This window comes from Phalaenopsis equestris, unplaced genomic scaffold, assembly GCF_001263595.1.
Source record: "Phalaenopsis equestris unplaced genomic scaffold, ASM126359v1 Scaffold000135, whole genome shotgun sequence".
NCBI lineage: Eukaryota > Viridiplantae > Streptophyta > Magnoliopsida > Asparagales > Orchidaceae > Phalaenopsis > Phalaenopsis equestris.
In genome coordinates this window covers 693465-716186 of record NW_018164577.1, presented here as the reverse complement: position 1 = coordinate 716186, position 22722 = coordinate 693465, and the positions used below count along the sequence as shown (strand labels likewise).

General features: G+C 35.6%; 2 protein-coding genes across 2 annotated transcripts in view; both read left to right on the top strand.

Annotated features, from left to right (window-relative positions):
- Positions 1 to 680: 680 nt before the first annotated feature.
- Positions 681 to 2203, top strand: LOC110021589 (protein ASPARTIC PROTEASE IN GUARD CELL 2-like). The gene is given in 2 exon segments (XM_020720148.1): positions 681 to 1393; positions 1396 to 2203. Coding segments are annotated over 2 exon segments (1395 nt in total). The 5' UTR covers positions 681 to 783; the 3' UTR covers positions 2181 to 2203.
- A 4243-nt stretch (positions 2204 to 6446) lies between these two features.
- The window catches only part of LOC110021592, a 46421-nt gene continuing 30145 nt past the window's right edge, over positions 6447 to 22722 (top strand). The window contains exons 1-7 of the mRNA XM_020720155.1: positions 6447 to 6849; positions 10268 to 10462; positions 18954 to 19028; positions 19131 to 19295; positions 19775 to 19938; positions 20550 to 20768; positions 21467 to 21593. Of these exons, the coding sequence (XP_020575814.1) occupies positions 6664 to 6849; positions 10268 to 10462; positions 18954 to 19028; positions 19131 to 19295; positions 19775 to 19938; positions 20550 to 20768; positions 21467 to 21593 (1131 nt within the window). The 5' untranslated portion in view covers positions 6447 to 6663. The remainder of the gene's footprint in view (positions 6850 to 10267; positions 10463 to 18953; positions 19029 to 19130; positions 19296 to 19774; positions 19939 to 20549; positions 20769 to 21466; positions 21594 to 22722) is intronic.

The following is a 22722-nucleotide window of genomic DNA, read 5'->3' as shown; positions in this document are numbered from 1 at the left end:
AATCATGTTGCAAAAACATTTGGAATTATGAATATTCTACATATTGTAAGAACTCATGAGCTTAATGTGTTAATATGTTTACAAGCACACACTATAACAATAACGATGATGATGATGATGATGATGATGATGATGATGATGATGATTTTCTTAAGCAAAAATATAAATTGAGCTCTTACCAAAGTGATGGGCATGTTATGAATTAAACAAAATCAAATTGAAATCAATCTAAATCATCTTTCTAGCATATTGTAGTACCTATTTGATATTAATTAAATTTGTAATTAATATGTATAATTTACTTTAGCATTAATAGTAACTTATTTAGAATAAAATTAAATCTTGCACATCCTTATTCATTACTCAAATGTTATAACAATTCAAAAACAAATAATAATAATAATAATAATAATAATAATAATAAGGGCATTTACATACGTATCACATATTTCATATATATTTACACATCATCACCTAAACTTTCTTAACATTCAGTTATTTAACATCAAATCAAAATAATCACCATTTTTCGAGAAGCCAAATAGACCTTTTTATGCATATATGTATAACACTAAAATGTTATGTATGCAAACTAAAATTGTATGTGCTAGTTATATAAATACATAACAGTTGTGTACCATGCCAATAAACTTTAATAATTTCTCTGATGTTTTGTCCCACCAAAGCCTGATTCACTCAAACCAATCGTAAGGCATAAATAACTGCTTTCTCTTCCTTCTCCTTCCTCTGCAATACACTCGGGGAGTAGGGGGAGACAGAACAATGAAAATGGCGATGGACATTCTTACTTGCTTGCTATTACTTCAACTAATCGCCCAACTCACTCATTCTGCCAGCTTAAACTTCGATTATCTCAACGTTCACGACCTCCTCTCCTCCACCAGCCGCCACCCTCCCCATTACTCCACCAACCTCCATTCAAACACCGCCGCCGCTGGCCAACGCAATCTCCATCTAGAACTCCACCACCGCCACTCTATCTTCCCCACAAAACTCCAACCTTTATCCGACCTTCTCCCCCGCGACCTCCGCCGTGTTGCCGCACTGCAACGCCACCTCTCCCCACCCAAATACCAACTCACTGACTTCACCTCCGACGTCTTCTCCGGCGTCGACCAAGGCACCGGAGAGTATTTGCTCCGCCTCGGCGTCGGCTCACCCCCCGTTGACGAGTTCCTCGTCATTGACTCCGGCAGCGACATCATCTGGCTCCAATGTCAACCTTGCTCTCAATGCTATCCGCAATCCGACCCTGTTTTCGACCCAGCCCGTTCCACCTCCTTCTCCCCCGTCCCCAGAAGTTCCCCAATATGCGCTCTCATCGCCGACGCCGCCGCCGCCGCCGACGCCGACGAGCCGTGCAATTACCGAGTGTCGGCGACGGTTCGTACACTCGCGGTAATCTGGCTCTCGAAACGCTTACCTTCGGAACCACCGCCGTCGGAGAAGTGGCTATCGGCTGCGGGCACCAAAACGGCGGCCTTTTTGTCGGTGCGGGGGGGCTGCTGGGCCTCGGATGGGGCCCACTTTCATTAGTGGCCCAGCTCGGTGGGGTCGCCGGCGGATCCTTCGCTTACTGCCTTCCGAGCAGGGGATCCGTGGTCGGCGAAATGGTGTTCGGGAGAAGCGAGGCCGTACAGGAGGGAGCGGTGTGGGTTCCACTTCTCCGGAATCCTCGGGCCCCGAGCTTCTACTACGTGGGCCTCACCGGTCTGGGAGTCGGCGGGACGAGGCTGCCGGCTGTGGGAGAAGAAGCGTTCGCGTTGACGGAAGGGGGAAGCGGGGGGACTGTATTGGACACCGGGACGGCGGTGACGAGACTTCCGGCGGCGGCGTACACGGCTTTAAAGGAAGGTTTTGTGGAGGCAGCGAGATTGCCGGCCGCGGGGGGAGTGTCGATATTCGACACGTGTTACGCGTTGGGTGGGTACGGGAGTGTGAGGGTACCGACGGTGACTTTATACTTCGCCGGCGGGGCAGAGCTGATTTTGCCGGCGATAAATTTATTGATTCCAGTGGACGGCGCCGGAACTTTTTGCCTGGCTTTCGCGCCGTCGGGATCGGGCTTGACGATATTGGGAAATATACAACAGCAGGGAATCCGGATTACTGTGGATTCGGCTAATGGATATTTAGGTTTCGGCCCAGACACTTGTTAGATATTCATCGCATTACTACGTTTATTTGGGCCATTTACATATATATATTATATATATCTAAACTTTTATTTTTATATTTATATCACTAAAATATTTCATATCATTTCAAAAATTTTACTCTTTTTTTTTTAAAAAAAAATAAATATACATTTGCATGCACATTTAATTTTTATACTATTTTATATTAAATATGTATAAAAATTGAAGTATATGTTAGATGTGTAGAAACATGAGAAGTGAGTGGTATGCATGTAAATCTTCGTATTTGTATGGATTATACTTCCAACAAGCTTTTGTTGAATAATTTTATGTCCCTCTGTAGATTACACTTTACATATAAATATATGTGCTTTATTTATGCTTAAATATTTGATTTATAAATAATGATGATTATCAATTGATGAACAAATGATTTTTTCAATCATGAAAAAATTAACACATAACTTTCAAAAATAATTTGTTGAAGATTGTTACAAATTATTGATAGTTTAATTAAAGTAAAAGTGAAAAATTAAAGTATATGGTTAGGTTGTTTTTTTTTTAAGTTCAAAATGATATTGTCGTTGTTGAAATAAAAAATGTCATGTGGTAGCACCCAAGGTATACAATATTAATCGAATGAGAGGAACCCATAAATTTACAATCGACTGCAACTTGTGGATCAGTTGGTGCTGCAATGAAGCATGCTTCTAGCATTACTTGCATCGTCTAGAAAACTCATCTGGCTCTTTCATGAGGGTCGGCCAGAAGTTCTATTGCCTTTGAATATAATGTGCCAAGGTCATTCCTCCGAAATGACCCACATTCGTCAGAGTGTAATTCCCAAAGGATTTCTTCTATCTCATTTTCCTTTACACATCTTAGGATCAGTGAATTGGTTGGTCTTCAGAAAAGTTTAACTTCACTCATGAAATACTGTGCATTTTTAAACTTGGATATTCTTGGATCCATTATTTCTCTGAGGATCATTACAGTTTATAGATATTGGATGTGTGGATTCATCAAACTCTTTGTGCTTTCAACTTCCACTCCATGGCTTCTGACTCATCAATGACCGACCAAAGAAGCCTCTAAGGTGTTCCCTCTCCGACGTAAATGTTCTTTGATAGAAGGTTTGCTCCTTGATTTTCTTTCCAACTAGCATGCTCGATCAAGAAGTCCACAAACTTACCTATCTTGAAAGCTATTAATGCATTATTTTTTGTTTTTTGTTTTTTTATTTTGGAGACATGAGTCTGTTTGTCTTAAGATTCCCTTTTTCGAGGAACCCTCTTACTTGAAACGTCAAAACGATTAGAAGAAAAGGAGGGATTGAAAAAGAGGGAAATAAGATGAAAACTAGACAGACAAATGTAAAACGAATCTTGGAGAGCTTATTTGAAGTAAACCTCATGCGATAGGTCAAGAGCGTACATCCAAATAGGATCGGATCGAGACACCTTAAAATGAATATCCATGAAAGAATACATACATTAGCTATAAAAATAACCAAAGAAACAAATTTGTGTGTTTCTTTTGAGTTCAAGATCACTACCAAAGGGATGTATACTTTTAGTTAATTATATCTTGGGGATGCTCGAGAGTAATTTCAATTAAAGGAATCATACTTACAGTAAAGTGACAAGTAAAAAGTGTGTCAAAGAATGGTTATATCACAGGAGCATCTCGACGCTTTCAAAGTCTGCACCGAGTCATACGAGCAGAGAGTGAATCTCTCATAATGCTTTTAAGCCTAACAGGACCATAAGGGCATAGAGTGACGAGATGACATTGACAAAGTGTCAAAGGAGTGATAGGGAAATACGTGTATGCTAAAAGAGAGATTGAGTAATTTTAATATGGTAGAGATAGCTGGGTCAGGATATCATAAATTTGTCATCTTAAGCTATTGGGATCTTAAGTCAACCTTGGTGTGAAGGTAGTCGACCCAATCCAACTGAAGACCCCCTTGTCAACAATCCATGACTTATGTCGTCCAAGGTGACCTCATTAGCCCTAAGATCAAGAGAAGGAAAAAGTCTTGTGGCTCATAGTGGATAGAAAGTGGAGGTGGGACTCATACCTGCCAAAGTGGCGACGAAGTTGCTAAAGTGTAAAAAGAAGAGAGATACAACTGTGAAGACAAGACACTCTCACAGAGTACTTATTTTCGTTTGGGTTCAGGAAGCCTCTGAAACCCTAAGTGTGTTAGACAACCACATAAGTAGAAATCATATGCTTGTTTAGGCAGGTTGAAGAAGCACGGGGACTATATCACAATGTGAATATACTCCTCTACTGTGATATGATGGTTGATTAACTCCAAGAGTTCAACCAAATTATTACGTAATCCCAAAAAGTAATTGAATTGTTTGCTCCTTAGCCCATGCGCCGGGGCATTAAGTTTTACATTTCTCTTATAAGAGATGTACGCCCGAAGACTCGTTCAACACCTGCTTGATGTCACAGAGCCTGTGTGACTTTACGGGCCTTCTTAGCATTAGCAAATTGCACCATAAACAACTTCTTGAACTCACCGAATGAGGAAATAATTCTTGTTGTGAGGAAACCTTAGGGTCAAATATCCCAACGTGATATAGAATAATTGACACTTTAGTGCGTCAGAGATTTTGAGAAGGCATACAAATGACTCAAATGAGGCTATGTGGTTGACTGAATCTCTTTGATACTAATATGATTCTAAGGATGAAATTTTAAACTTCATCTGCGTTTAACATTGGAAATCTGTTAGGAGAAAGTATTCTCCAGTTGTCAGTATGCCTTAAATCGCTTAGATCGAAGTCTAAACCTCAGTGTTGACCCAACATTATCATAACACAAAGATTTTTCAACTCTTTCCACTCCTTGATCAGTTCGATGGTCTTGGGGTTGGTATTCTATTCATGGGTTCAGTTCTTGAGGAGCTTATGCTCTTCCCTTGAGTATTATGCATATCAACTTTGTCATTTGTCTGACAATTTGTTTTATGTGTTCATGAATTTGTTGTTGCATAATTTCTCTTATAGACTCCACGTTTGAGGTTTCTCCTATGTGTGTTCCTTCTACTAACGCACTTTCTTCTTGTTGATAGCAATATTCCAATCTCACCGCACTTTTATGATGTTGAATTAAAAAATGTCCTAGGGGTCAAACCCAAGGTATAAAGCGTTTGGTAGATGAAGAAGAGAGAATGAGAAAGAGAGATAGAGTGAAAAATGTGTATAATAACACAAGTCTGAGATGGTGAATTAAATAGTTCTTTCTTGAAAAAATAACCCCATATTTATAGCTCTTAAGGGTTTCAAGTAAAGTTACATGTCTGTCTCTGTTTTAATAGGGACATTACAAGTTATTATTACACAATTTCATATTTGCAACTGAGTTTGAGACCCTTTAATATCCATAACAGATGCTTCTTATTCAAAACTACTTTTAATGTTCCTCTGGTTTTGTCATTAAGTAGTTTGATAATCATTCGTTCGGCCTCCTCGATAAAGGCCCTCTTATCGTTAATGTGAACTTGAACCATCATACAAAGAATGTATTACTATAATCTAACAGTGAGTACTTATTGGACACATGACCTTCTCAAAGGATTGGCACTGTATTGGGGTGCCCTTTGACCATCTCTATGAAGAATCTCATAATCATTCAAGGGAGCTAGCTGTAGCTGATTGTCCCTCGGATCAGGTGTCTCATATTCTTTCGTTCGTCCGAGTTTTCATTCAGTCGGCCTATAGTTTCGACCGAAGGGACCGACACTTGACATCTCCATTTTTTTACTATTCAGATGCAGTCTTGTGAGACCACTTGAATTTCCTCAAGATTGATACGACCATATTTTTGATTTACAATTATTAAACCAATATATTTACCTACTAGTTTAATTAATAAATAAATTTTATTGTTATAAATATTTATATACATACCACACACTTTTTATGTATTTTGATATCTTAAACCTACACTTTCCTATTTACATGAAAAACAAATAAATCTTTAATATCACATAAAGCATCACTATTGTTAGTTTTTTCCTTAAAAAATAGAATTTTCAATGTATAAATTTATGACATTAAAGCATGATTAATACTACGAAAAATTATATCACTTAGTTCTTATCTATCTATATATGTATGACACTTAAACTTGAATTTTTACATATATCTCATGCCTGTACATCAAAAATATGTATTTTTTATTTTAAAAGTTATAATGATTATATATTTGTTGTGATATGAAATATATAGGTGTTTATAAAAGTAAAATTTTGGTCTTCCATGTAAATACTGAATAGGGAGCCGGGAGGTATGAATGTAAATTTTCCCGTGAGAATCAAGTGGACTCCGACAAAACAGAGGTTCCTCCTCTTCCTGTATCTGTATCTGTTTCTGTTCGGTGATCAAAACCCTAAACTGCTAAACCTGTTGACGTTCGCCGATCCATATGCATAAGAAGAAAATTTATCTAATACCGCACAGCATATTAACGAAGTAGACGGCAGATGGGTTTGACCATTCTCCAAACTATCTCGGTTCTCTTGCTTTCCTTCTTCTTCTACCCCGTCAAATCGGCTCCCCAACCCTTCCGGCGAGATCCTGGTCATCCGCACTGGCACCACAGCGCTTTCCACGATGTGAAGGAGAGCGTCCGATCTGATATCCGCCGAATGCTTCACACTCGCGCTGAGGTGTGTTTAATTCTCTGAATTCGGGATTCGATTTTTTTTCTGTTTTTATCGATTCATAAGCTGATTAAATGCCCCGTTATTAAATTTGATAATTACCGATGTGATTTTAACCATATTCTATTGAAAGTATCGAATCATCTCACTCTTATTTGCTTGAATTCTAGCTCCCTGTTTCCGGGAAGGGATTTTACTTTGGTTTTGCTGCACTTGGAGAGGGATAAAGCGGAAATTAATTGATTTTTTCTGTCGGACGTTAATGCTAAGTTTCATTATGATGCTAATAGTATTGGAAGAGAGGGATTTTCTGCACCCCCATATGAGAGTAATTTATTTATTTTTTTCTTTCTTAGCAGAATAAGAACAAGAATTTCACACCACAATATTACTTTAACATGTCAACTATAGTTCTGATCGAAAGAACAAATTTCTAATTATTTCGGATTATTAAAAGAGTGAAAGCTTGTTTCATGTATGGGAAAATATGATATAATATGACTTTAGTACTCATCATGACCAGCCAGCGTTTGCCTTCATTTTGAAAGCTAGTGGAAGTAATGGAAATTGTAATGTAGTGAACACTTTATATGAATTTGTTTGCCACACGGCATAACCCATTGATTGTTTTTTCAAGGGTTGTCATTGCTCAAAGAAGGATCAAAAGGTTCTAACATATGCTGTTTAATTGGGCAATGCTTGTAAATTTATAGGATCGGAAAAGCATATGGAACTTGTTTAGCTGACTCCATGGAATTGGAGGGAAAAACTTGCAGAGGATGACTTTTGAAAACTTTGATGACGCGGAGGAGAAGAATCATCTTAGTTACAACTTTAAGGAAAATTTTGTGATCTCGAATGATGAAAATTAAAATTACCCTATTCATTATTTTAATGACATGGCTCGCAAATCTTAGTATGTGAAGAGGAATCATAGTTATCATCATATGCCTATAAATGAGAAGATTGTAAGGATAACTTTGATATCCACAAGCACAAGCTTTTAAAATGAGTGATAAATATGATGTTTGGAATATACTTGTTTTCCTTGTTAATGTTCATAAGTAATCATTAAAATTGAGAAATTTATGTTAAAGTGGCCTTTTACGACCGTCTATCTTGAAAATTATGGTGTAGAAATTGCAAATTGGGAAATGTTTGGGCCGGTTGTGGAGATTTCAATTTAATCAATGATAACGAGTCTCTTGGAGAAGAGATTGAAATAGATCTGACACTAGAGACAAGTGAGCGAGGAGACTTGGTGTGTGTGTTGATATTGTAATCGAGAAAGTTAATTGTGAGAGAGAGAATTTGGTGGGAGTTGTGTGGTTGTTGCAACCTTTCAATGGATCTGTTTGAATTGTCTGGCTTGCAAGCAAACATGATAAGAATTGATAGTGGGTGATTGTGAGAGGGGATACGACTAAGCTTGCATGTAGAGTGGACGTTGAGTAGTGAGTGAGTTCAACTAGAAGTACATTGTGGCAATGATGGAGGCAACTGCATGGGAAAAACTTGCAGAGGATGACTTTTGAAAACTTTGATGACGCGGAGGAGAAGAATCATCTTAGTTACAACTTTAAGGAAAATTTTGTGATCTCGAATGATGAAAATTAAAATTACCCTATTCATTATTTTAATGACATGGCTCGCAAATCTTAGTATGTGAAGAGGAATCATAGTTATCATCATATGCCTATAAATGAGAAGATTGTAAGGATAACTTTGATATCCACAAGCACAAGCTTTTAAAATGAGTGATAAATATGATGTTTGGAATATACTTATTTTCCTTGTTAATGTTCATAAGTAATCATTAAAATTGAGAAATTTATGTTAAAGTGGCCTTTTACGACCGTCTATCTTGAAAATTATGGTGTAGAAATTGCAAATTGGGAAATGTTTGGGCCGGTTGTGGAGATTTCAATTTAATCAATGATAACGAGTCTCTTGGAGAAGAGATTGAAATAGATCTGACACTAGAGACAAGTGAGCGAGGAGACTTGGTGTGTGTGTTGATATTGTAATCGAGAAAGTTAATTGTGAGAGAGAGAATTTGGTGGGAGTTGTGTGGTTGTTGCAACCTTTCAATGGATCTGTTTGAATTGTCTGGCTTGCAAGAAAACATGATAAGAGTTGATAGTGGGTGATTGTGAGAGAGGATACGACTAAGCTTGCATGTAGAGTGGACGTTGAGTAGTGAGTGAGTTCAACTTGAAGTACATTGTGGCAATGATGGGGGCAACTGCATGCTAGAGATGTTTTTTAGGTTGTTATAGATGCACAATCAATGTGTGTGGAAGGCTGGGTGTTTTTCCAGCTAGAATTTGTGTGGGTGAGATTTGCCTTGAGGAGGATCAGTGAGTGTGCGAAGAATGGAAGTAAATTGTTAGGGGAGGTGCAATGTAAGTGTGTGTGGTGTTGGGATAGGGGTTGATGAGTGAAGTATGATATTGCATATAGAAAATATATCGGTCATGGTAAGAAAAATAGGCTTATAATAGAAATCAAAAGAAAATTTTAAAATATTTGCTTTGATATCAAATTGACGGAGAGAGTGAGAGCAAATTCCCAGAGGACACAAGTTGGAGTAATACACGTGCACTACTTGAATCTAGAGAGCACTTGATCGTTTTCATTAAATAATTTCATCTGTCATTATATCAAAAATTCAATCACAACCCATCAATCCTTATTTATATAAAATTGGTTACGAGTATAAGGATGAATTTTAAATTCAAATTCAAATCAAATTCTATAGTAAACTCAAATTTAGTCCTAATATTATCCAAAATAAAATAATTGAATCTAATAAAATTTATCAAATTAAAAAATAAGAGAAATTTGACCATAATTAAAAATGGGCTTAAAGAGACTTGAAATTTGGTTCCGAACCCAAGTTAACTTTGTTTGCTTGGCCTATTGAAATATTGTCTCTTTGGGTGAATCCAATTAGTCTGTTTTTCTTTAATAAGTCATTAGGTAAAGCTCTTTGTATATGGATACATGTGAACCCAAATTGAAATCTCTAAAATTTATGTGTTAGTGTATTTTGCTATTATGTATTTAGTGGTAACTCGAAATGGAGCCTCTTTTACTTGATCTCTAGTTAATGAAAAAGAAATTAAGCCCAAATTCTGACCTGCTCGCTTGAACTTGACATTTGTCGCAATAGCTTGCACAATCTGTGCATATAATTTACTAACTTCATCTTATTGACCCATTTAAACCTATGTTTCACATGCACAAAATATTGCTTCTTGATAAGCTGTTGGATCTCAATGTGTTGGATTATCATGCAGGTCCAATTTAAGGTTTCTCTTGAATTTCATGTTGTCCTTGTTGGTTTCATTTTATAATTTTGCGCACAAACTATTGTTCTTAGAGAAGTTATTGGGTTTCTTTGTGTTGGAGTATCGTGCAGGTTCCATTTCAAGTCCCTCTTGAGGTTAATGTTGTCCTTGTTGGTTTTAATGGTGATGGGGGCTATAGATACTACTTGGATGCACAGAAGCTGGAGGATTTCTTGAAAATCAGCTTCCCAACACATCGACCCTCCTGCTTTGAAACTGGCGAACCTATTGATATCGAGCACCATGTCGTATATAATACAATACCCGTAAGTTCTCTTAATAAATACATCTTTGTAACATGTCTTTATATTTGGTGTTCAGATATTGAATATTTTAGATATTGAATATTTCACTGTTGTAGATTGCTCAGTGCATGCCATCTTAGCTCAATTACAGAGTATTTTTTGAAGATTAAGCATTTGGGATCTCTTTTAAATGTATGTTACTTCTTGGTTTGTTCATTGTATTTAAGTTTTTGGACGAAAACCTTTTTATTTTTTTACGCGAACAACAAAATGACCTCAAAATAATGTGTTTCCCGGTTACCTTCTTGGGCACCTCATTGGTCATCTCATGTGATTTCTTTGGTTAAGAACCATAATGAGCATTATTTTGTCAAGCAAAAAGATGATCATGTGCTTGTTCATTTTATTTTATTTTTTCCTTGGTAATCAAGGAATAGAGATAAGAACCATAATTTGAATGTTGTTTTAGCACGAAGTATGATATGGAGTGCTCCTTGATATGGTTTAATACCTAGTATGGTATAGCAGTGGTTCATAATACGAATTTTGTCGTCCAGATTCATGAAGAGTAATGTAGGATGACAATACAAGAATTATTAAAGAAGATAAAGATTATAGCGACGAAAAAATGGATTAAGATAAGTAGCTTATACTAAAAAAATTCATCAAGTAATCCTCACTTTTATGACGGTAAAGGCTTATTGCTTTCTTAAAAGGTTTTTATAAGGACATTATGAACTCTGTTGCAGATTTTTCACAGATCTTCAAACAAACAACACATTTTGAATAATTCTCTTAACCCATCAAAATGCTCAGCACACTTACAGTTTTTTCCCTATGGCTTTTAAGCCATTCTATTGATATGGTGGCAACAATATTTGTTTGTTTTACGTCTACATTTTAGCTTTGCCTAGATAGGAATGACACTATCATCATTATAAAGCTTTTGCCAAAATAATTGAGCAGAATCTACCAACATGGACAAATCCGATACAACTTTTATTAGTTAAGTGGCGCTTATTTCAAGCATTGTGTTTTAAAACATTATAATTTCACTGCTCATTACAAGCAGTGACATGATTTATGTCAAACTATCATAGTTGAATCATTATAAGATTTATATTTTATTCTAACATTAGGGAAGCTTTTGACATCTATCAATATTTTTAATAAAATCGTCATTAAGAGTATTATTCCTTTTATTCGACACATTTGCGGCCATATTTATTACTGTGTTTTTTATATTTGTAATAAAAATGATTTGTAGATGACATATCAGACAATCAACTACATTTTTTATGTATAGAAATTCTGTGATCAAGTTTATTCTTTTCATGTCATTTGTTTTTTTATTAACTATGAGCTAGTTCATGCAAGTTTAAAATAATGACAACTACATTTTTTATGTATAGAAATTTTGTGATCAAGTTTATTCTTTTCATGTCATTTCTTTTTTTATTAACAATGAGCTAGTTCATGCAAGTTCAAAATAATGACAAAGTCAATTAAATCCTAGCTATAACATGCAGTTTGTACCATTGACTCTTTGTAAAATATAAGTGATCAGGCAGGCAAATCATTTCAAATTATTTTAGTGAAGCTTCCTGGAGCAAGTCTTATACAAATATAAAAATTTTACCAATTGATACTAAAATTAACCCACAATTTTAGTTTTAAAACAAATACCATAATCATATATATTACAATCAAACCTTGACTTGCAATTGATGAATTTCAGGAAGATGATCTGAATGAAAAAGTAGGCCAACAAAAGATGAACCAGCTTATAGATGAAAGTGGCCTACTAGTTTTGATGCATGTCATTCTATATATTGAATTTTCCTCTTTCTATGTCTTGTATTATTTATGACTTTTTAATAATAAGCACATGAACTACTACCTCAGAATACATGCATATTAAAAGCTAAGATGATATTCATGTGCCTTGTGGTTTGCCTTGGGAAGTGATTGTGGGAGGGAGTGAGGGACATTAGTAATTCACATACTTGAGAATGGGCAATGGTGGAAAAAGCTAGTGACCGATCCTCCCTTTTGGAAGGAATCTTGTGTGAATTCAAGGTCATTTTTGGCTTATTTTATTTAAATTTATGTTTGTAACTTGCTTTCCATGCTATCATTGTCAACCATAAAGGAAAGTGTGAGAAAATTCAAGCCATGTTATCAGTCCAGGGTGCATAGCTTTTTATTTCTTTTTATTTTGTTTTTATTTTTATACAATTTTTTATTTTACTTTGCCCATAAACAAGGCACTTATCGTACTCTTTATTTATGTATGGAATAAGACTATATTTTCTTTATAGTTTGTAAATTGTGCGAAAGCTTGGTGACTCTCTTCTCCTGACACAGGAGCTGAAATTGTTATGCATTTAGTTGGGTGCCATATTTGTAATTAAGTCTTTTCTCTTAGTTTTTTTGTTTTTTTTGAGGGATTGCCTATATTCGGCTGCCTTGTATGTTAGAGGCAGAAGGAGAGTTTTGATTGGTTGTAATAATTTTCTGTATCCTTCTTGGTTAAGAGGTGTATTCGGTATCTTGGAGAGGGGCCAAGACGGTGATCAACTTTTTAGTTAATGCATTTTTTCTCTTTCTTGATATTTTCGGCGTAACTTTCCTCTTCTTTATGAAAATTTCGAAACCGCAAATTTCAATTTTGTCTTGTTACGGTATCATCCCCTTTTTGGAAATTAGGTGAATACTCTCAAGACTTGTTCTCCCCTCCATTCCTAAAGCTCCCATCTCCTCCTCCCAAAGAACCCTAATACCAAGTAGCATCACCTTTAATCCTTTGCACAATTTTCCTATGATCCATTCTTCATCCCCAAATGCCAGTCACCCAATGCTAGCCACTACTTCAAGAGAAACCGAAGAGGAAGGGCCCAACCTCTCTCTCCACTCCTAATAGACTTCTTTTCTCCTTCAAACTACTTTTTTTCTTCCAACCCTAAATTGATCTCAGGCCTCTCCTCTCTTGTTATCTATTATCCTCCATCATAAAACATATCTACCTCATTAAAAATTCCACAAAAAACAGCCCTAGCCTAAACCAAATTCACGCTCATTTCAAACCCATAAATTTGTCAGACCTATAATTTTTATTATTTCGTTACCTGTCATTATTAGGCCCCTAAGCCTCCAACAAGCAATCTAGTGCTTGTTTTCTTGAGATCACTTTCCACATTCTCTATCAAACTAACTAACCCAAAAAATATCAAGTTGTTGTTGAATGTCCATTCTGATATACTAGTATTGTTCCCAATTCCTTTCTGTTGAAAAGCAACCTATTGTTGACACAGTAGCGTCAATACTACTGTTGTCCAAATTATGTTTTTATTTGTTTTCTATTTTGAATGACATAGTTATTTTGTGTATAAGCGTGGGGGGAATATTGAGTTTCTTTCTTTTGTGAAGGTTGAACTACCCCGTTCATCTTCCTTATAGCTAGATCCTAAAGTTGGCATCCCAGGTGGTGTATTGCCATGTGTATTTTTGTGCTTCATCTACATCAATGATACTCCTTTTTTTAATTCTTTGTCTTCAAAAATCTTCACAACAATTCTTGATAACTGTTTTGCTGAAATTCTACAATCATCCTCCTTTGTCGGTAGCAATGCCCTCCCCTTAATCTCTACCACTATTCATCAACAATGTCGATAACATTGCTGACCAAAATCACCAAATGAATCTTCAATCATTCTTGAACCATCGACCTCTTATTCATATACACGCTATTCTCTCACTAGTTTCCCATTATAAACCACTTTTTTTGCTTCCAATTTAGTGAAACTAGTAGAAGAGTGAAAGAGGAAGCCACTGGAATTAGATTAGAAGGATTCCTACTTTCAATGAAAATCCTTTTAGAAGTGCCAATAGGCTTGGCGAAGTAGGAATTAAGGGAGTGTTAGAATCCACCGACATTGATTGGGTGGTCATAGTTTGGTGCGAAAAAGCTTATAGCAGTGAGGGTGATGGAGGTTCTATTTTCGAGCTCCCTTGAATGATGTTTAGAAATTAGACTACTAAATTCATGATTAGATTGACGTTTTCCCTTCTCTCAGCTCTCATGAACAACCTTTCAACTTCTCTCTCTGGAATTCATAGCCAATTGATTTAGATATTGCTTTTAAAGGATTTAGATATTTGGAGAGGATAAATTGAAGAGTGAGGAACAAGTGGCTTTTTAAATAATATATATATTTATATAGGAATAACCTTTGCTATTTATGGTTTCTTAATGACTCTTTGATATATCGGAAGTCATAAAAAGCCTGTGGAAAGTAAATGAAATGTTAATATAATTCGATCACAGTTTCTGACTTAGTTAACACTAAGCTATCAGGTGGAGTCATGACAGTCATAACACTTTTTTACAATCTCATTTGTATCTCATTGCCTTCACAATGTGCCACATTCCATGAAATTTAGCTTGCACATGATTTTAGATGATATATAGAGTAAATATATCATCAGAGTGTTGACCACCCATTCAAAACAAGCAAGCATCTCAATTATCTAAATTTATGACCTTCAAATATTAAAAATTAAGAATAATTATCAAGTATGGCAACAATAGCTTAGGACATTTTATGCTAACATTTAATGAGAATATTCTTGAACTCACAATAATTAAAATTAAAACATGCAATATTGATTTATCTTATCCTATTCAATCTAATTCTTTTCATTTTTCAAAATAGAAAATCATATCCTATAATTCAGAGAACTCTGATACAACAACAACTAACCTTTATCCCACTAAGTGTGGTCGGCTACATGAATCTTTTTTCTTCATCGCGTCCTATTGAGTGTCATATTTTCATTTAAATTTATTAAATTAAGATCATTTTTTATATAATATGTCCTAGTCTTTCTTGGTCAATTTCTTCCTTTCTTAACATAATTCGAATCTAAAACATCTACTTTTCTAATCAGATCATCATATGGACGACGTTTAATGTGACCAAACCATCTAAGAAGACTCTCTCTAATTATGTTCGTCAATGGTGCTACACCAACCCTATCACGTATATATTCATTTCTCTTTTTGTCTCTAAGTGTAAAACTGCCACTCATCCACCTAATTATTCTCATCTCGGCAACACTTAACTTAGTTTTATGCTTGTCTTTTAAAGGCCAACATTCAACGCCATAGAGCATTCAGGTCTCACAATAGTCTTCTAAAATTTTCCTTTCAATCTAAGCGATACTTTTCTATCACACAATAGACTCGAAGGATTTCTCCACTTCAACCAACCAACTTGAATTCTAATAATAACATCTCCATCTATATCACCATCACATTGAACAATAAACCCGAGATATCTAAAGCATTCAGCATTCACTCACACCTTTTAATAATTTGATCACTCATTGTTATAGTTCTGTCACTAGAGCTACTACTACTAAAATTACATTCCATGTATTCAATTTTAGTTCTACTCAAACGAAAGCCTTTAGACTCCAATGTAGACCTCCATAATTCAAGCTTTTTCTGAGCTTTCCTCTCTTCTTATCAAGGAGAAGGTTATCATCAGCAAAACAACATACAACAAGGTACATCCTATAAATTACTAAAACATAAACTTCAACGATAAAAAATAACTCACTTTGAGAAGAAAATTTGAAAGAGGCAACCCATGGCTACTAACAAAGTACATTCTGGCCAATCATGACTAATCAAACCACAAAATTTAATGTACACGAGAGGACGAAACCATGAGATCTTGACTTGATTATTTCAAAAAATAAAATAAAATAAAATAAAATAAAATAAAAAAATTAATCGACTATTTGTGAGCATGGACGTGTCATTTTCTGGAGCCCAATAGAAAAAAGACTATTTGTGAGCATGGATATGTCATTTAGTGAATTTGAACCATACTACACCCAGTAGGTGTCCTCACCCTTCAGTGAATCACCAGATACTGGAGATATGAGGGCAAGGGGGTTGTGTATCAATGGTGAGAGAGTGATACACATGGGAGTAATGCATGTTTTTGTGATGTGGGATGAATCAATTGAGGAACTGAAAATGAGAGTGAACAGAAAGGTGGTGGGATTCAGGTTGAATGTGAGCTAAGGGTGTATACACGGAGAAGAAAGAAAAATGAGGGAATGTTGCTTGCAGGGGCACTTGTGCCAGCTAGTCCCTTGTCTCGGTCTTCATCGACTCTTGAAACATTTACACCATCCACCTCCGAATCAGAACTTGTAAGTGATATGAATCATCCTCATCCTGTTACCAAACTTTAAAGAGGACCTCTCGCAGCAATGCGAGACATTTTACTGATCGTTTTAGGTTGGAATATTACATTGCTAATTTTGTTTCATATTTTAATATATTACCTTTACATGGTGCATTCATTGCATCTTTGAACATTATTTATAACATGAGAGATAGTGCCACTACTACCTGGGAAAAAGGCAGTTGGGTGCAAGTGAATCTTTATAGTGAATCAAACTCCAGAAGGGAAGTTGGAACGGTACAAAGTACGACTGGTGGCTAAAGGGTACAACTAGACATATGACATCGACTTTGATAAAACCTTTGTACTAGTAGTAAAGATGAGTACAACGAGGATACTGGTTTCTTTGACAGTTAAGAGTGGGCGGAGGTTACACCAACTTGTTGTGAAAAATACTTTTTTTTATTGTTAGTTATTGTGGGAGGTATATATGGAGATACCACCTCGATTCGGTACAATTCAGACAGTGGATAAGATGTGTAGGCTGAGGAAGTCATTGTATGACTTGAAGCAGTTTCCTTAAGCCTGGTTTAACAAGTTTAGAAAGGCTATGGTGGGCATGAGATATCATCAAATCAATGCAAATCATATGATGTTCTTTCGATGATATGAAGATCAAACCACTATACTTGTTATGCATGTTGATGACTTCATTATCACCGATGATGATGAGGAAGAGAATGCCAAACTGAAAGTAAGATTGGACAATAAATGTGAGGTGAAGGATCTTGGACGCTCAGATTCCTTCTTGGGATTGAAGTGTCCTGTGGACCTGAGGGAATTGTTTTGTGCCAGAGAAATTATGTGCTAGTTCTCGCGGAAACAAACTTGCTGGGGTGCAAACCTGCAATATGTTCAATTGACTAGAAGGCCAAGCTAAGTGTAGAGGCAAGAGAATCGATTGATCGTGAGAGGTACTAGAGATTGGTGGGCCATCTGATCTATCTGTGTCACACTCGACTCGACATCTCTTTTGCAGTGAACATGATGAGACGCTACGTGCATAATCCAAGGAAGGGCCATATATATTTAGTGTATCAGATTTTGAGGCACCTGAAGGGGTTGATATTCAAGAAGAATTAGCATGTAGACATCGAGAGCTTTTGTGACGCTAACGGAGCAAGTTGTGCAAATGACATAAGATTCACATCAGGATACTGCATGTTCGTGGAAGAGCAAGAAATAGTCCGTAGTAACGAGGTTAACAACAAATGCTGAGTACTGGCCATGGCCTTAGGAGTTCTTGAGATGATGTGGCAGAGAGCCTTGTTGTTCGTGCTCAAGGTGGACCAAAAAACTCAAATGAAATTGTGTTGCGACACAAGTTAGCAATCAACATTGCCAACAACTCGGTTAAACAAGATAGAACCAAACATGTGGAGATCGATAGATTCTTCATCAAGGAAAAACTAAATAATGGTCTACTAGAGCTAAGCCATGTAGCCACTGGAGAGCAAGTGGTTGCCCATCGTGAGGGGGAGTGTTGAGAATTGGATCTTATTTAGGGTCCTATTAGTAAAAAGCGGATTATTGAAGAAATCTAGGGGTTTATTTGTAAAACATTGTAATACCCTATCTACATGTTATGAATGTACAAAGTAGATTTTTTTGAATAATTCTTTCTTTTGTCCTAATGCTCTCGCCATTTTATCCACAACTGCTTCTTGTTTTCTCTTCTCCTTTTCCTCTATATTTATTTCAAACTGTCACTTGAATTATGGGTAGAACATTCATGAACTTTCCATTCATTTTTGGCGTTGCTGTGAGAACCTGTTTCCCACTTTAAACTGTTTCATGGACACTTTTTAATAATATTAATGTTTCCTGTTTTATGAGGTATTATTGAAAATGCTATATGGAAAAATCAAAAGGTCTGAACTTAATATATGAATCATGTTTGTATATTGCCCCTGTGCATCGAAATATGCTATTATTATTAGAGAAATTGACATTCATAGCACACAATTCTTATATATTTACATATTTCACACCTATACTTTTATATTTACACACATAACACTTTAGTGCTTTAAAGTTATACAAGAAAAGGTGTATTTGACTTTTAACTGGTAATAATGCTATTTTTGATGTAATATTAAAGATTTGAGTGCTATGTGTGTGAATATGAATGTTTAGATGTGAGATATGTAAATACGTAAGAATTTGTGTGCTATGTATTTAAATGACCCTTATTATCACCTAGATCGCTATTTTTTAGTATATCATTGTTAATTTTTTTGCAACTGCAGGTTGGTCGCCTAGAATTAATATCCCTTGAGAAGGCACTTAAGGATGCAATGGTCCCTGCAGGAACTGCTAGAGAGGTTACTATTTTTGTTTGCTGACCATGCTTGTTTTCTAGAATTGGAAAGGGCTCTGATGCTATACTATTTAAGGAATCTGAACATTGGAATTTCTATTCTTAGAATGAATATGGAAGGGAGCTTTCTCTCTTTGAGATAGAAGCCACTATAGTGGAGCCAATGTTCCAAAAATTGTACTCTTTCTTATTTGACGATGAAGGCGGCAGATCTAACGAAGAGATGGACAGACCTGTGCCTACTGCAGTATTTATCACCAACTTTGACAAGGTACTAAGTTTAGTTTCATTTTAGAATGGAATAAATCTTAAAATGGCCCTCTGAATACTTGGATGTTTATGTAACGAAATTAGTCCCAAACTTTTTGGGTGCTTCAATTTAGTCCCCTAAATATTGAAAGTTGATGTCAATTAATCTCTCATTAGAAATTATGACACAAAAATGGTCTCGATTTGCAAGATTAATCTCAATTCAATCTCTAAAGAATCAATTGAGATAAATTTTTAATAGTCATCGGATCAAATCGAAGCAATACAAAAACTCTAGGATTAAATTGGCCACATTCAAATAGTCAGGAAACCCTTTAATGATTTAACCCGTTTTATGACTATGTATTCTATGGTGTTCTTTATCCAGGTAATCCATTTTTTGCATCATCAGTCAGTATTTTATTGAGGTCTGTTTGTTATGCTAATTTTTATTGCATCTTCTATGCCTTAGTGTTGAATTCTGTTGTCTCCATTATCCAGGTTAGAATGGATCCTAGGAACAAGGAAATTGATCTGGAAAGTATAATGAACAATAGAGTAGAGAAGCTTACAGATGAACAGTTGAGAAGTCAAGAAGGAGATTATATTTACCGTTATAGGTACAATGGAGGGGGGGCTTCTCAAGTTTGGTTAGGCTCGGGAAGGTAAATGATTCTGTGACCGTTAGCTTGGTTTATTATATCATCGTTCTTGCTTTTGTGCATAATAAAATAACAAGATCATTAAATGCTCTGAAGATAGTATAAAGATTTTCAAAGGAATTTGAGTCTTCATATCTCTATTTATATCAATATATTTATATAAATGTAATGGGCCATTTAGAATCTCTCTTGTTTTTTGTTTTCTATTTTTGTTTTTCTTTCTTTATGTTTTTTTTTTGGATTTGAAACAAAACATGTCTGATATGTTTGATCAAGTTATGATCATTTTTTAAAACACCTAAAAGTTGTTTTGAGTGCTTTTAAATCTTTTTTTTGTACTTTGAAACAAAAAAAATAAAAATATAGTAAAAACCATTAAACAAATATGTTCTTAAAAACAAAGAAAAAAAAAATATTCCAAATAAGCCCAGAGGTCTTCTTACTCTCCACCCTCCGAATCACAATATTTTTTTTGGTTGTTTTAAATACTTGGCATGTCTTACACACTTCAGCTATCTTTTTATTTTTGTATGCTTCTCAGTTCCGGCCAAAATATTTTTCTCTTTTATGTAACAATTTGTTAGGAAATTTACGTTTTTACCTACTCATTGCAGATATGCAGTGATTGATTTGTCAGCTGGTCCTTGTACGTATGGGAAAATAGAAACTGAAGAAGGGAGTGTGAGTTATAGAACGTTGCCACGGCTGTCCGGTATCATCTTTCCAAGAGGTTCAACTGTTGTTAATGTTGATTCCACTAATGACCTGTTGATTGGACACCTCGGAGCTCTTGTTGCAACTACTGTCGAGCATGTTATCGCGCCAGACATCAGGTTTTCATTTGATGCACTATTTTGTGGCTGGCATGTGCTGTATAATATAGACAAAATTTTAAGGGAAATTTACTACATATCTCACACCTAAACTTTCATATTCACGTATATAACACTTTGGTGTTTTAAATCTAAGCATAAAATGGTATATTTCACTTTAAAAAAGTGTTATTAGTGCATATTTTGATGTGGTATTAAAGATTTGAGTGCTATGTGTTTAAATATGAAAGTTTTGTTGTGTGATATGTAAACACATAAGAATTATGTGCTATGTCCCCAAACTTTTTTGTTCCCATCAATTGAGTAGAGTTAAACGGTGCAACTTGCTAGTGGAATTTTTCACTTAGTATTCATTTTTCATACTAATTCCTTGACAATAAATACTGAAACAGGTTGACATTTCACTTTATCTCTTTGACTTTTTCTTTGTATCGCTTTACCTTATCATTCTCCAAATATCTACTTTGTTAAAATTTACAACCCAGAATCAAATTGATGCTTTTGTTTGGCAGTGTTTGATTTTGTTGACTTGGATATTTTGGCTTTTAAGGTTTTGCAGAAGCAGCCAAATATATCCCTTAATGCAAATGGACCTCATCTTTGCGTTGCAGAGGATTTGTTTTGTCTGTCGTATTGATCAGTTCCTTGAAAGATTTTCTTCTTACGTACTGACAAGTTTCATATTTTCTTAAAAACAGATTTGAGACGGTGGATTTAACCACAAGGTTGCTGATACCTATAATAGTCTTGCAAAATCATAATAGATACAACATTCTTCAAGGCGGTCATAATTACAGCATAGATATTAAAGCAATTGAGCAAGAGGTTTGCCACATGATGCTCTTTCATGGTGATGGTCATGATTTATTTTGTAACTCATATGGCTATACAATTTTTTTTTCCTTTTGTACAACTGCCTTCTTTTTTCACAGAGTATATATCTGTTAATGCAAGATTTAATGATTTAAAAAATGAGTAAATAGATAGAGAAGAAAAAAAAAAAGAAACACAACAGCCGGGATGCTTTAGTTTTGAAAAATGTCCACATCAGTGTTGTATTAAGCCTACTTGCGGCTTTAGTAGCCTGCCAATAATATTGTTCAGAAAGACCACATTATTTTACGCTGTTGACTGGATTCAGAGACGGTCAAAACTGATAAAATGTCGGTATTTTACTTTTTCAGCAATAACTAGATTTTGAGACCGTCTTCATTTTTACCTTATTTAAAAAATGACTCTGATTGATTTTCCTATGATATTCTTTAAATAAATCTAGCCATGATTATTATACCTGTAACGAGATTCATAAATCATCACCTGGAGGTTTATCTTTCAGTCTGATGAGTTATTCTTCATATGCACTATCAGTAATAGCTCCGGTCTCACCTGGACTGGCTTGGACCGACCTGGCCCAACCTAAATGGGCGGAAACTGGAGTTTCCATCAAGGTGGATTCCAGTCCCCGGGTGTGGACTGTTAAGCCCCCTAATCATGTATGCCAGGAGAAGAAATAGGTGTTTTTTTTTATTTCTTTTTTTGTGTGCAGGTGGATAATTATGGCTAATCTCTTAGAGGTTGCTGTCGTGTTTTAGATTCCTGCATTTTCTTTTTATCTTCTTATTTTCAGTGGCGCCTAGGGAATGTGAAGAGCCGGTCTAACTCTCAAATTGTAGATAACCCATTGTATTTTATTTGTATTCTTGGAGATTAATCAAATTAGCCCAAATTTGGGTTTTCTCACATATTTCTTGCAATTCATTCGTTGATTTTGGCTGTGATTCGTATCAAATTGTTATCAAAGCAAGATCTTGGAGAGATGACAACAAAGAAAATGGATGCTTTTGAAGAGAGATTGGAAGAAGTCAAATTAAATACGGGACGGGGGAAATATTCTCAACCATATAATGAAGATTTTCCTGCATGGAAATTCAATTTGAGGGCTTGGAGGAGATGA